We start from the raw sequence: 13717 nt of genomic DNA on the forward strand, positions 1-13717 counted from the left end.
CATTGGTTCATTTGTCATTTACTTTAGTACTTCTGATCTTTATGGACTAAACATGACCACCTTTCATTAAATTATGGCAACAAAATCTAATTAATATGCTTGTCAAACAACCATGGATGCTCAGCCGTCGTCTCGTGCACACGGAATGTTTCATTCTACCATATGGCACATGAAGCTTGGTATCAATTATGGAAATTAATCCGATACATAAGACATGGTTGACAACTGAGCTATCAGCAGGCCTATGCAATTTTTTTTTTTGAAAATGTACATAGCCTAAACAGTATCATGACAAACGTACTAGAATAGAATCAAATCATGAATTGTATGTATATGTCGTTTGTACTGCTTGAAGGAATAAAACGGTAAGCATGCGTAATGGTGGATACATAACAATGTCTCTATGTATCTCTCCCCACCAACCCCCACCTCCCTGCCTTTTCTTGGTTGCATTAACAAGATATACTAGAGTACAAAATATTTAAGCGACATGTTTCTGAAAAATAAAATAAGGCATTGTCAGATAATTTAAACTGACATTTCAACCCCTCTATATAAATTATAGCGTCCTATGACCCTCAAACTTACATTTTAAACCGGGTAGCAGCACCAAGCTACACCTCGGATTTGCCTAGCGCAAGTGCGCCTCATGCATGACATGCATCCTGATAACACGTTACCGCTGCCAGTCCCCTATCTTACCTTGAACTGCACTTTGCAGCAAGCAATAAGACATCTCACACACCTGTGACAACACATCCAGGGTTGGCAGCACAATGCTGCTGCCTTAGTTGCACGCAATGCCTTCCCATAAATCAATATAGCAAATGCAAAAGTTGATTCCATATTAGGGCCAAAATATTGGATTTTTTTTTATAATATATATGTATATCTAGATCTATATGCTCGTCTACACCATCAAGATAGTATGCTGACCAGTTAAAAAGAAATATATGGTTCCATTCCTTTTTCATTCCTCTCACCCAGTATGTCATGAGTGTGATCTATATTATGGCTTACCCAAGGGAAAATGGTGTAGATCACTCGGCAAAGCAACAAAAACTGCCGCGTCTGTTCATCAGTGCTTCTCCAGAATGTTTCACTTTTTTTGGGGAACCAAGAATGTTTCTTGCAGCAACAACATTAACCACCCCGCTCATAGGACAATGGCAGAGAAAAAGCACCTCTTCCCAATTGCCTTGAATCCACACATCGACCAACCAGTCCCCACGTTGTAGGATTCCACCTTTCAACAAAAAGCATGACATACAATTAGTTGGTTTGCCCATGCAAATCACTCAGCAAAGAAAAATAAAAGATACGCCAAAATCACATGCCGTGTCTAAAATAGTTTCTCCATCTTTAAGCCCACCAACAACAAACAATGTTTCACCAAGCACTGCAGCAGCAGCATATCCTCTAAAAACATTCATTGGTTCTTCAATCATCCATGCACCAAGACGAGGATCAAAAGTTTCAACGCTGGAAACCATTTTCTCACCATCATACCCTCCAGTTACATATCTGAACCAAAAATGAAATGTCTAATGAGCAAAGCTTGTTCGTTTACCAAGAATAAAAAGGTCAAATAAACAATTGACACATGAATGTAAGCATGTTCTCTCCCCCTACTTTTTCTTTTATTTGGATGAAAAAAAAAAAAAAAACAGCTCATGCAGTATGGTAAAGACTTACAGTTTGCCGTTGAAGACTGACAATGAGTGACATCCCCTTCTCGTATTCATGCTTGGGAGCCTGGTCCATAAACCTTCCCGTGGATCATAGCTTTCAGCTGACCTGCCAACACAAGAGAGAGCATCTTGGTGATCGATTGTTTTACAAAGCTTGCACACAACCAATCAAACTCAAAGTCAAGAATATAGGTAGATTCATATGCAAGTGCAGCAATGAGTCATGACAAAATGGAAATATTGATGACATTGGAGAGGCTGCAAGAATGCAAAGGATCACTAATACAGATTTAGGACAAATATTGCATTCCAAAGAACAGAAACACTAATGCTGAGGACATGTTTGGTAATGCTCCAAAAAAGTACGTTAATGACTTTCAAATAAAAAAAAAAAAATGTTCCTTCTTTTTTTAGAAAAAAGTGTTTGGTATCACCATCTAAAAAGTGCTTTTGTGAGAAGAAAAAGTCAAAAAAGTGCTATTAGCGTAAGTTAGAAATCCTAGACTCCAGCTTTTCTCACAAGGCAGAAGGAAACATCAAACACATTCTTAGTGCATTAAGACAGGATATAGATTTAATGATTCAATCCCTTAGTTCAACCAATCTCCTTGAGTTTGCAAATCCATCAGAGGTCATGCAGATGCTCTGTGCTGTTATAGATGGGAACCACCAGACTGCACCAAGTCTTTCACAAGACAATGCAACAACTACCATTACATGCCCTTTTTTTTTTTAATCAAAGAAAAACATTATGCCTAATTTACCCAACAGGATATTCACAGAATTTACATGTAAAGGCCTATCTTTGAAAATTTTACCCCATCCAAGCGAAGGGTGTACTCTTGAGTCTTGACCATCTTTTGTCTCCATCGTCTACCAATTTTTCAAATCTTACAAATTTCTGGCATGTCCTAAACCACTTAAAAAATTGGAATAAAGCAATGATATTGGCAACTGATGGTTGAATATTAGGACATAGTGATACTTTAAACAACATATCATGTATCAATTAAGAAGATCGATACACTAGGAAAACTTCATATCAACTCATGAGAACATCTCGTATCGGAAAAGATCAGGTTTGACGGGTGCCTTAAAATTGACTTTGAGAAAGCTTTTGACAATATTAGACAGGACTTCTTGCTGGAACTACTTCAAGCCAGGGAATTTTCAGATGAGTGGATGAGCTGGGTGAACTACATCTTATCCTTGCACGGCAGTCCTAATCCAGCTCAATTGCACTTTTCTAAAATCCTAAATCGAAATCCAACTCAAGGTGGATTCGCGTAGGACTTGCCTGCAAAACAATCATTTGGTTGCGACACCCTCATATCCCAATGGTGCAACTTGAGTTGGATTGAATTACTAATATTTTCTTCTCTATTTTTTTCATAGCTTGATGTACTTGCTTCAAGCTTGAACAAAACAAAAACAATGGCTCAACTTCCAAAGAAAAAGAATCAGAATCTTTGGATCAAATTAAAAAGGATCTGATGTCTCAACATAAGCAAATATCTATTTATCCTACCACAAACATTCAATTGTTTTGTTAAGCAATTTATCTTTTCCATGAATGCTTATGTTTTTATTGATAAGATGTTGGAACAAAAATGGTTAATAATCGAGTTATTCACAAGCATCACAAGTTAGGCTCAAAATTAAAAAGCTGGGATGAGCTTGGCTCAATTACAATCCGAGTAGAACTTGAGTTAGGACTGGCTCACTGAAGCTCATATCTTTTACACCCTGGCAATAGAACAAAGTTTCCTTCGTTTCATAGATCAAATCCATGCCCTAGCATGAACACTTTGAAAAACCATGTGCACAGTTGCACAACACCATGTTCCAAAGGACTGCTTTTCCTATTTTTCTTAAACTGATGAGGTGGACCAATATAGGCATTCACATTTTCAGCAAGCACACTCTCCTTGATCCTAACTTCCTTTTTGTTTTTGAAGGGCATCCAGGAAAAAACTCATTCAAATAAGTAAAAAAACTCAGCAAAAATTCTAACATTCAACATGTCATTATTTGGGAGGATCATAAACATGCATCAAGACTCCTTCCTGAACATTTACAAGCATTCACACCTACAAATGTACAAGTCAAGAGGCCAGAAATGACCTACCTGCCAAAAAACTTTTCATTCGATGGGATTACCATTCACTAAACAATAGTTGATCTTTAAATACTTCTTTATTTAGGAACAATCATGGGCACTCTATACGATGGCATCCCAATAATGCCAACTTATCCACATCAATTTTTAAAAAGAATATAATGGCCAAGAATGCTCCATGTTTTACGATTTGATTGGATCATATCCTCCTCTTTTCTTTGTTTTTTTTTTTTTTTTTTGAAAAATACAGTAGGGATGCCACCAGCATGGTTTGAACCCCTAGACCTTCCCCAACTAGAGAAGGATGCCAACCATCTAGTATAATAATAGTAGGATCTTACCCATGCAACAAATACTCTTTTCTCTTAAATTTGTCACAAGCGTCGCATGTAGTACATCAATCTTCCCCTTTAATTAATTTCATTTGATGGGATCATATAATCCATCAAATACTCTTTCTTTTGCAATTCATATAAACATCAACCACATGTATTAATTAGGTATTCAATTAATTTCATTTGATGGGATCATACAGTCCATCAAACACTGTTTCTTTGGAAATTCATATAAACATCAATCACATGCATTAATTAGGTATTCTCTTGAAACAACACAAGTAGCATATGACGAATTTCAGAGGACCCAAGCATCAGCCAGGGTCTCATTTAATCATCCTCTTGAACCAGCATCAGCACAGCAAGTGCCAGCTATATGGGGTAATAGGCATCCACCAATTGCTCATATGCTATCAATTCAATAAGGTATCTTTCTGAACCAATTCATGCATCTAAAGCACCAAGTATGTAATCTCAACAAGAATCAATCAAATAAAAAAAGGCAACTTGGTGCACAAGGTTCCCACCATTATGACGTGTCGAATGGTCAGATGTACACAGCCTTACCCTGCATGTGGAGAGGTTGTTTCCATGTTTTGAACCTATGACACCTAGGTCATAATAGAGCAACCTTATCAATGTGCAAAAGCTCACCTACTAAGAATCAATCAAACACTTCCTTAAAAATTAAGATCTCTTCGAGTTAGCATGTGCCAAACTAGTTAAAAACATGGTGTCACAAGCACACATCAATTGCTCCTTTTGAATTAGCATGCACGAGCATTGAACATGCTAACTACATGTAATCACATGCATCCATCAAGTATTCACTTTTTAAATCAATCACTCATTGCTTGCACCTATTGATAGCATTCTTCTGCCCAAACCCATTAATGTTCCCAAAATAATCAAGATATGTTGGGTGTGTAATATGTGGGTCGATTTCACAATACCTAAAACTAACACACTTATAGTTGGGTAAATTAGATGGAGGCCAGGATACTTTTGAGAGCATTTTGCCCCAAAGGCTTCCCAGTCAAAAATAATGAAGGTCCTTTTAAAATGAAAATCAGCACCATTGATTACAATTTATGATATTTAAATGGGCTAAAAACCAAAATATCATATATTTTTAAAGTTTTTTACCAATGTATCAAATGAAAACAAAATTGACCATTTCAATGATATGATTTCATGTTTCAATTTGATCTATAGTTCAGAAACATCAAAATTAGCTGAAATTTCATCTATAAATATTTTAGAAAATCAGGATAGATCAACAATATAGAATAAAAACTGATATGGTTTGTGCTATATTTTTGCACACTAGCTATATTGCAATCATCGATTTTTATGGGCTTGATGCATAGGGAAGAGACCTCCAAAATTCAAAAATTACTTATAAAAATTACTAGCTATGTTGAATCAAAAGGTGGCTAGATATCTTACAGCAAGTATCCTCTTCCATCATATCCACCAACAGCATACAGTACACCCTGAAGTTCTGCTGCAGCAGGAGCAAACCGCTGAAACAATAAAATAAAAAAATTTACCTTGTTGCATAAAGAATGATAGGATATAAATATAATAGTTAGATGGTAGAAGAAAACATAGTAGAACGGCATTTAAAATTTTATGGTTCAATTCAACAACAGTGAAGCTTATTGGGTCCTAATGCATGCCAAACTTGAGACTCTTCTTAAGATCAAATGTATATTTCATTAAAGCCTCTCCATGTTTGCATGTGAAAACTTTTGAACCAAACTATTTTTAAGTCTACAGGCCATTTCATCTTCACTTCCGTGTGTTGGTATATTTTAATCACTTTGAGGCTGTTCGGATGCATGTATAGTTTGTCTGGGAGATTTCCTAAATGTAGCTACTGCTAAGAACAAGTCCAAAACAGTGGGACGGATGTTTTTTTCTTAATAGGAAAACTCAACATCATGAAACCCTAGAAGAACTAGGGAACTGGAAACCACCTTTCTAATGGAATCCACAATCCTATCGGGATTAAGCGCTTCGAGGAAGGCCAGACTATATTGTTGCCTCCTCAATTTTCTTCTCTCTGGCCACTGACCCTTCCCTTTGGCCAAATGGGAAGGTTATCCTTAAATATCTTTCAAACAGACCCTTAACTTGCATATGTCAGATTTAGGGCTATGGTCTTTTCTGACTCAAAATAAATATTTTTTAAAAAAAAGGTTTCTGCATCTGTCTTTCGAAAACTTACATGTTATCTAGCAGAAAAGGAAGATAAAAAAAAATGCATTGCACAGTGAAAGAAACAAAAATATGAAGACATGCTTGTCAAAGCATGAGGAAAAACATTAACAGAAGTCATATCATTCAGGAGAATTCCAAAAAAATAAATAAAAAAAAAAATCTTTTAAAATGTATCCGCTAATCACTAGATAATGTACCACAAGTGTGATATGCAACAATTAAGTCCACCGTTAACGTACACCAAAAAAAAAACTTAGTAAAACCTATTAACGAATCAGAGCAGTGACAAATAAGCACACCTTCTGAAACATTGACTGGCTGCCGATCCACCTTTCAAGAACCGGATCAAACATCTCAACATCTGAGAAACATTCATATCCATCTCCTCCACCAATAGCATATATCTTGTCATTCAAAGTAACACCAGCCAGACTTCCTTTTGCACAGTTCATGTGAGGACACATAGTCCACTCATCATTTCTTTGGTTGTAACACTCAACTTCATTGATGCATAACAACATCATAACCTCGTGAGATATACTTCGACTAGCAGCATATAAAAGAGAATTTGGTAAGGCACATCAAGTAATTAGTACCTGTGTGAAACCAAGAATTCCCATCTCCACCACCGAAAACAAAAATATTATCATTTAATGCAGCTGCAGCTGCATAGGAACGAGCACATCCCATTTGCTTAAGAGGTATGAGTGTGTCCTTTGATGGCGAAAATAAGTCTAAGGCTGATAACCATGATGTGCCATTAAAACCACCTATAAGGTAAATAACTTTCTCCGAACTCCAATATTGCTTAGCAGAATTGCTAGATATGTCATCAACAAGACATTTAGAAGGATTTAGCTTTGATTCTAGCTCCTCAACTCGATGCTTCAACTGTTGAATTTTTCTTCCAGAGTCTTCAATTACATCCCTCAAATGTTGTATTTCTTTATCTGATTCGGTCTGCAACATAACATGGTCAGAGAGGGGACAAACACAAGGTAGCGTACAAGCAGGCATTTAGCACATGCAATGCACATAGGAGTTAGTACAGATGGCTATGATTCTCCATAAAACATTTTTTATTACTTATATAGCGTGACAAAATACACTCCAACTTCTGGGAGGTTTACTTCTGTTCCTTATCTCACTCAAAATAGGATGCATATTTATTAATGGTAGAGTAGATCTAGAGGTTCGGTGAGTGGTGAGCATGTGCCAGATTGAGATGCTCAATCTCTGATACACTAATAAAGAGCAAAATGATGTTGGATGCTGCACAAAACCAGACTCAGGCATTCGCTTTTCATTGTACGGATGAAATATGTTCAAACAAAAGCATATTTTCAAATTATTTTTTCAGGCCTTATTCAAAAATTTTCAAAATTTTATTGTCCAAGTGGACCAAGCAAAGACAAATATAAGCTTCCAATTTAGCTCATGGCATTAACTGTTAAAATATAGCTTATTTTCATATGATTTTCATCATCACAGATTGATATGCTAAAAGTACTAACATGATGAACGTTATGAGGCATACATAAATTGATTCATTTAGCGAGTTGGAATTTAGCATAGTGAATATGCACCTGGACATCCATTATTCGGACAGGTTAATACCTGAAACAATCACCCATATTCAATCAAATGCAATTTCTTAGTCTCTACCAATAACATAGCTCTGAAAACTATTGGCAAGACAAAGTGTTCCATCACAAGTTTTGCCTTATTGCAAGCTATTGACAACAATATCAATGAGGAAATGGTACTCATGTAATTAAATCAAAAGGCAACACCTGCTTCTCCTCCATTGCTGCAGTTTTTTTTGTCAACTCATTGATGATGTGCACCAACTATAAAGAAAAATGGTAAATTAGCTTCAGGTCAAAAGCAAAGTGAAGAACAGAAAAAGAAAGGAAAAGATAAATATAAAAGAAGAAAAATAGGAGGGAATCTATTTTAGGGAGGGAAAATTTGGTTAGACTACCTCAGCATTCTTCTGATATAGATCAGGTACAGTTGTGTTTTCCTCAATCTTAGCTGAAACAAGTTATCCTCGGGAGGCCTATTTTCTTGTAGTATATTTGTGGATGTGCACCGAATTGAACCATCATTTATAGACTCCTTGGATGGTGCAGTCGACTGCCTGTGCTCAGCAGCCAGCTCTCTTAGTTTATGCAACATGCCCTGCACTGCAGTCTTTGATTCCTTATCAAAATGGTGTTCTGACAAGCTCTGGCCCTGCTCATCCAAACGAACACTAACATCTGGATGAAAACCCTGCACACTGTCATCCCAATCTTCCCAATCTGAAACTGGCTCCTTATGTTCCCTCTCTTCAGGAGCACTAGTTGATGTTCTACTTGAGCTAGCATGTTCCCTATCCCCATCATCGCAGGTAAATGATGAAAACATGTTCATATCTAACAAATCAGCAGGTGATGTAGAACCCTCCTTGGTTCCCCAGACCCATTGTTCGCATGCTCCATATTAGCAATTGCCTTCAATTTTGTAGATGGAAATGATGTAAAAGGATTAGTCTTGCCTGACCCACCAGGAGCTAGCTTGACACTTGCAGAAGGTGCGAACAATGAAATTAAGCCTCTCGTTTGTGCATGATCCAGGTCAAACCAGAAGTGCTTAACCGTATAATAATTATCCCCAATCACTTTCTTGTACTGGTTTTCCAAAAGAGGCTGGCATGGCATTTTGATGTAGATATGAACCTTGAACAAAGTAAACAGCCAGTGAAGGACAAGAAAGGATAAATAAAAAGAAATCTTTACATAATCATACCCAAACAGAAATATGAGCACTTCAATTTACTTCCAAATGAAGAATATTATGTGAAAAAACAAACAAAAAGAAAGCCATACATCTCGATGATACCTGTGCAGGAAAAGGAGTTCTCTGCATGCCATTATCAGTCCATGCATATGGGTCAATGTTCATCTGGCCATGGCTTGCAGCCTCATATATGCCATGCATCTTCCGGTCGGTATAATTAAAAAGAAATAATGGCAGGCCAGGCTCAATATTCTTCACATATGAGAAATGCAAGGAGGGTAAGCCTGTAAAACAAATCAGAACATGCATTGCTGAATCACTGACATTGTTTCTGATGATAAGCACATCCTGACAACCAATATAAACTAGGAAAAAGATTTATATCCCAATACATTTCTCATTCCATATAGACAGACTGACAATTATGAGGGAATATATACAAATCTGCTTTTTCGCTATTCAGACATTGGGAAAAGAGGGGAGTGAGAGGTTTGCCTGAAAAGCAAGACTTTGATTTTCAGGTTAAATAGTTTAGCCAATTCAGAAAACCCATTCTTATACTACTTTACTTTTCCCACCATCCAAGCAGATGGAAATTTCAATTTTCAAAAAGAAGAAAAAAAATCTGCATCCTTTTCAAAGCAGCCAAAAGACATTAAGGCCCTCTTTGGATGCCTGCTGATTAGGGGATGGTTAGCAGTTTAACCAGCCAAGGTTGAATCTATTCTACCCTCTGTTAACTGTTCAGCATCCAAGTGCAGCAACCTAAGATGCTCAATAGAATCAGTTCAACTGACAAACAAAGAACCTTTCTAAGGAAATATCAAGATCATATGACCCAAAGCATACACAAGTAACTGTTACATGCACGAGAGAGAGAGAGAGAGGAGAGAGAGAGAGAGAGAGAATATGGCAACTAACAAAATTTTCCAGATGAAAATAAATTGAGCTCAAATAGTTTTTGTAACACAAAATCATGGAAGCAAAGGTTACTGCCGAACCAAATAATTGGTTTGAAAGACACTCCTTCATAGTGTTGTGCGTGCATCCAAAGATCACTCCTCCTAGATCGCTCTTGCGCAAGTTCCTTGCAGTTGTAGAGCTGTTCCCACCAGTAGGAGACCATGGTGGTCTCTCCGGCACTATGATTGTCTGTGTTTTTTTCCCTCTCCCCATGCTATTTATTTCAAAAAAATAAAAAAAATAAATCAGCATACATTCATGCAATGAAGAAGTGATTCAAACAAATACTCATATGTCTACATGCAGAATAATCATATACCTTATTGGCACGATGTAACATCAGCTTAGAACTTAGATGAGGAAAGGGGTGGAGAATCTTGAGGGTGAAAAAAATCTTAGACTTTACTAATTTGATTAAAAAAAAAAACTCAAATAAATATGGATCAATCCTGCAGATTATCCTTATTTTAGCATTCACCATCATATTACTCAATGTAGGTTGCATTAATAGAAGAACCACTGGTTAATCACTAATGTCTTTAGAGGCTAACTAAGAGACAAAACTAAATAAAGGCACATAAACCTTTACACCAACAGACTGTAAAAACCTAAAAATTAGGCAGCTAATGCAGAGAAAAGAGAAATAACTAGATAAAAAACAGCATCATCTTCATAACTGAAAGCACAGAGTGGAGGGACAGAAATCAATCAAAAAAAAAAATTTATTGAATAGAATTTGCCAAAGGAATAAAAAAATTGGTAGCAATTTTCATATAAAGATGGAGAAATTCATAAAACTATCCTTTATAACATTCAGCAATCATAAACCTCAACGGCAAGCTGCATGAATAAGGGATATGCTGATTTATCACCAATATCTTAAATGACAACTAATTAAAAATACAAAATTAGCTATATGAAGGCAAACCTTTCCCATAAACCCTAAACACATAAATATCTGCTTGTTTCCATGTCAGACAAAGAGAAAATAGTCACATATACAATATCAAATAAATAAGTAAAAGCATAGAGAGAGAGAGAGAGCGCGCTTAAAAAAAATCTTATGGCAAATAGAAACCCTAGAATATACAAAAAATAAAACAAACTGGCATTTGTTAAAAAAGTAATCAAGTAATTCACGTTAACCACTCATTTACTAAATCCATCATTCAACAACTTCAATCGAATCTGCATTAATAGGAATTTTACAATTAAAATAGTAGAATCATTAGATGCTAACTATTTTTTTTTCTTTTGAAAAAACGACAGAATTGGTTATAGGCGGGCAAACCATTGCAGCCATGAACCCTGAAAACTTAAAAATTCATCAGTCAATGTACACTACATATATATTTTTTGAAGTAAATGGAGGAAGTAAGATACTTCCACCGTGTATTAAGATGATATAATGTTATATAATACAAAAGGGAGAGAAAATAAAGGACAGATGAAGAACCCTCATTGAGGGGACCCATCCAAACCAATGTACACTATATCGGACAAGAATAAATACCCATATACTTAACATCGCTAACTATTTAAAATCATAGAAAATAAAGATAAAAGACAATTTAAACGAAAAAAAAAAAGACAGAGTTCTTGGTGTTGAACAAAAACCTTAGAATTCGCCCAAGAATGCGGAAAAAGAAATTCCTCCTCGATTTCAAACCTGCCCGCGACTTGAATACAAGCTAGCGGTCCAAAAGAATAACCACATCCATAAAAACCTAAAATAATAGCCAAAACAAAGAGAGGGAGGGGATAGAATCAATACCAGCGATGGCGATCGTCGAACGGAGAAGAAATCGGTCCTTGTTCTGTGCGTCGAAGAGAGCAGAGAGAGACGGGGGGAGAGAAAGCTCGGTGAGGGGGAGTAAAAAATGAGGAAAGGGCTTAGGGTTTCATGGCGGAGTAATCCATTGGGATCGCAACGGAGAGACTTCACAGGAAGAGTAGGAGAGAACGAGAATGGAGGGAGAAAGCTTCGTTTTAAAATCGCTTCAAGAACCCTTTCCTCGTGCCCATTCTTGGACCAGCCAGCGAGCGCCGCTGCTGCTTAAGCGGGGAGAGTTCGGGATCGGGTCACCGCCTAGTTTGTTTAACGATCGCTTTTTTTCTTTTTTTTGTAGTACTTTGTACTTGGGCAACCTCTGGGGCATGGGCGGGAGAGAACGCCTGGTGAGTCGCGTGAGAGAGGAACAGAGGTTGCAGTGGTATGATAACGGGGCAGTGAGAGGATACGAGGAGTTCTTTTCTAATTAATATTAAAAAATATATTTATTTAAATAATTTAATTTCTAATTTATTTATCAGAATGATGTAAAATTAATAAAATATTATTTTAAATGACGTTTTACCATGGGCATGTCACCCTATATTTTCCACATAGATCATATAAAAAAAAATTAAACCTCAAAAAATATGATATTTTTAAAAACGTCAAAAATGCTATTCCAAATGACGTTTTTAAAAACGTCATACTCTTTGACATTTTTTTCTATCCAAAAAAAAATAAAAAAAATAAATTTATAAAAAAAATAAAAATTATAATTTTACTAAAAATAAAAATTATCATTTAAAATTAGTATCTCCATTTCAAATTATTTTTTAAAAAAATATCTAAAAAAAATTATGTAAAAAAATTAAAATACCATTAAAAAAAATCGAAAAGAAATAAAAATTATAATTCTAAAATTATTTAAAAATAAATTTTAAAAAAAATATCTCAAAAAATATCTTAAAAAATATCATAAAATAAAAAATACCATAAAATTAATTTTTTTCAAATTAATTTTTTTAAAAAAATATCATTAAAGAAGAAAAAATTGAGAAAAAAAATAAAAATTATAATTTTGAATGAATTTTAAAAAATAAAAATTGAATTCTAATTCAAATAAAAAAGATAATTTTAAATTATTTTGTCCATTTAAAATTAATTTTTTTGAAAAAAAATATCTAAAAAAACTTAAAAAATTTAAAAAATAAAGAATACCATAAAAAAGAAAAAATGAGAAAGAAATGAGAAAAAAATTAAAATTAAAATTTTAAATCTTAAAAAATTTTAATTTTAATTCAAATAAAAACCATCATTTCAAATTAGTTTTCCCATTTCAAATTATTTTTTTTTAAATATTTTAAAAAAAATTAAAAAAATAAAAGTGCCATAAAGAAGTCAAAAATTTAAAAAAATAGAAAAAAATAAAAATTATAATTTTAAATTTAAAAGAAATAATTTTTTAATTTTAATTAAAATAAAAGACATCATTTCAAATTACTTTCCCTATTTCAAATTAATTTTTTTTAAAAAAATTCAAACAAATAAAAAAAATTTCAAAAGAATTTATAAAAATAGAAAAAAATGATAAAAATAAGAAAAAAATAAAAATTATAATTTTAAGTTATAAAAAAATTAAATTTTAATTTGAATTCAAGAAAAATAAAAGAAAAAAAATGCCATACGAAAAGTGAAAAAAAAAGAAAAAATATGAAAAAAATAAAAATTATAAATTAAAATTTTAAAAAATAAAATTTTAACTTTAATGAAAATAAAAAATATCATTTCAAATTACTTTCTCCATTTCAAATTATTTTTTTAAAAA

General features: G+C 34.4%; 1 protein-coding gene across 1 annotated transcript; it reads right to left on the reverse strand.

The window, feature by feature from the left end:
* Window positions 1-344: 344 nt before the first annotated feature.
* LOC105044752 (uncharacterized) lies at window positions 345-12299 on the reverse strand. The gene is given in 14 exon segments (XM_010922748.4): window positions 345-1246; window positions 1338-1524; window positions 1696-1797; window positions 5595-5671; window positions 6671-6870; window positions 6968-7331; window positions 8165-8221; window positions 8356-8417; window positions 8420-8827; window positions 8830-9094; window positions 9258-9439; window positions 10157-10332; window positions 11736-11809; window positions 11893-12299. Coding segments are annotated over 12 exon segments (2169 nt in total). The 5' UTR covers window position 10332; window positions 11736-11809; window positions 11893-12299; the 3' UTR covers window positions 345-1156.
* Between the last annotated feature and the right edge of the window lie 1418 nt (window positions 12300-13717).

The sequence above is a fragment of the Elaeis guineensis genome, chromosome 5, assembly GCF_000442705.2.
Source record: "Elaeis guineensis isolate ETL-2024a chromosome 5, EG11, whole genome shotgun sequence".
NCBI classification, from domain to species: Eukaryota; Viridiplantae; Streptophyta; class Magnoliopsida; order Arecales; family Arecaceae; genus Elaeis; species Elaeis guineensis.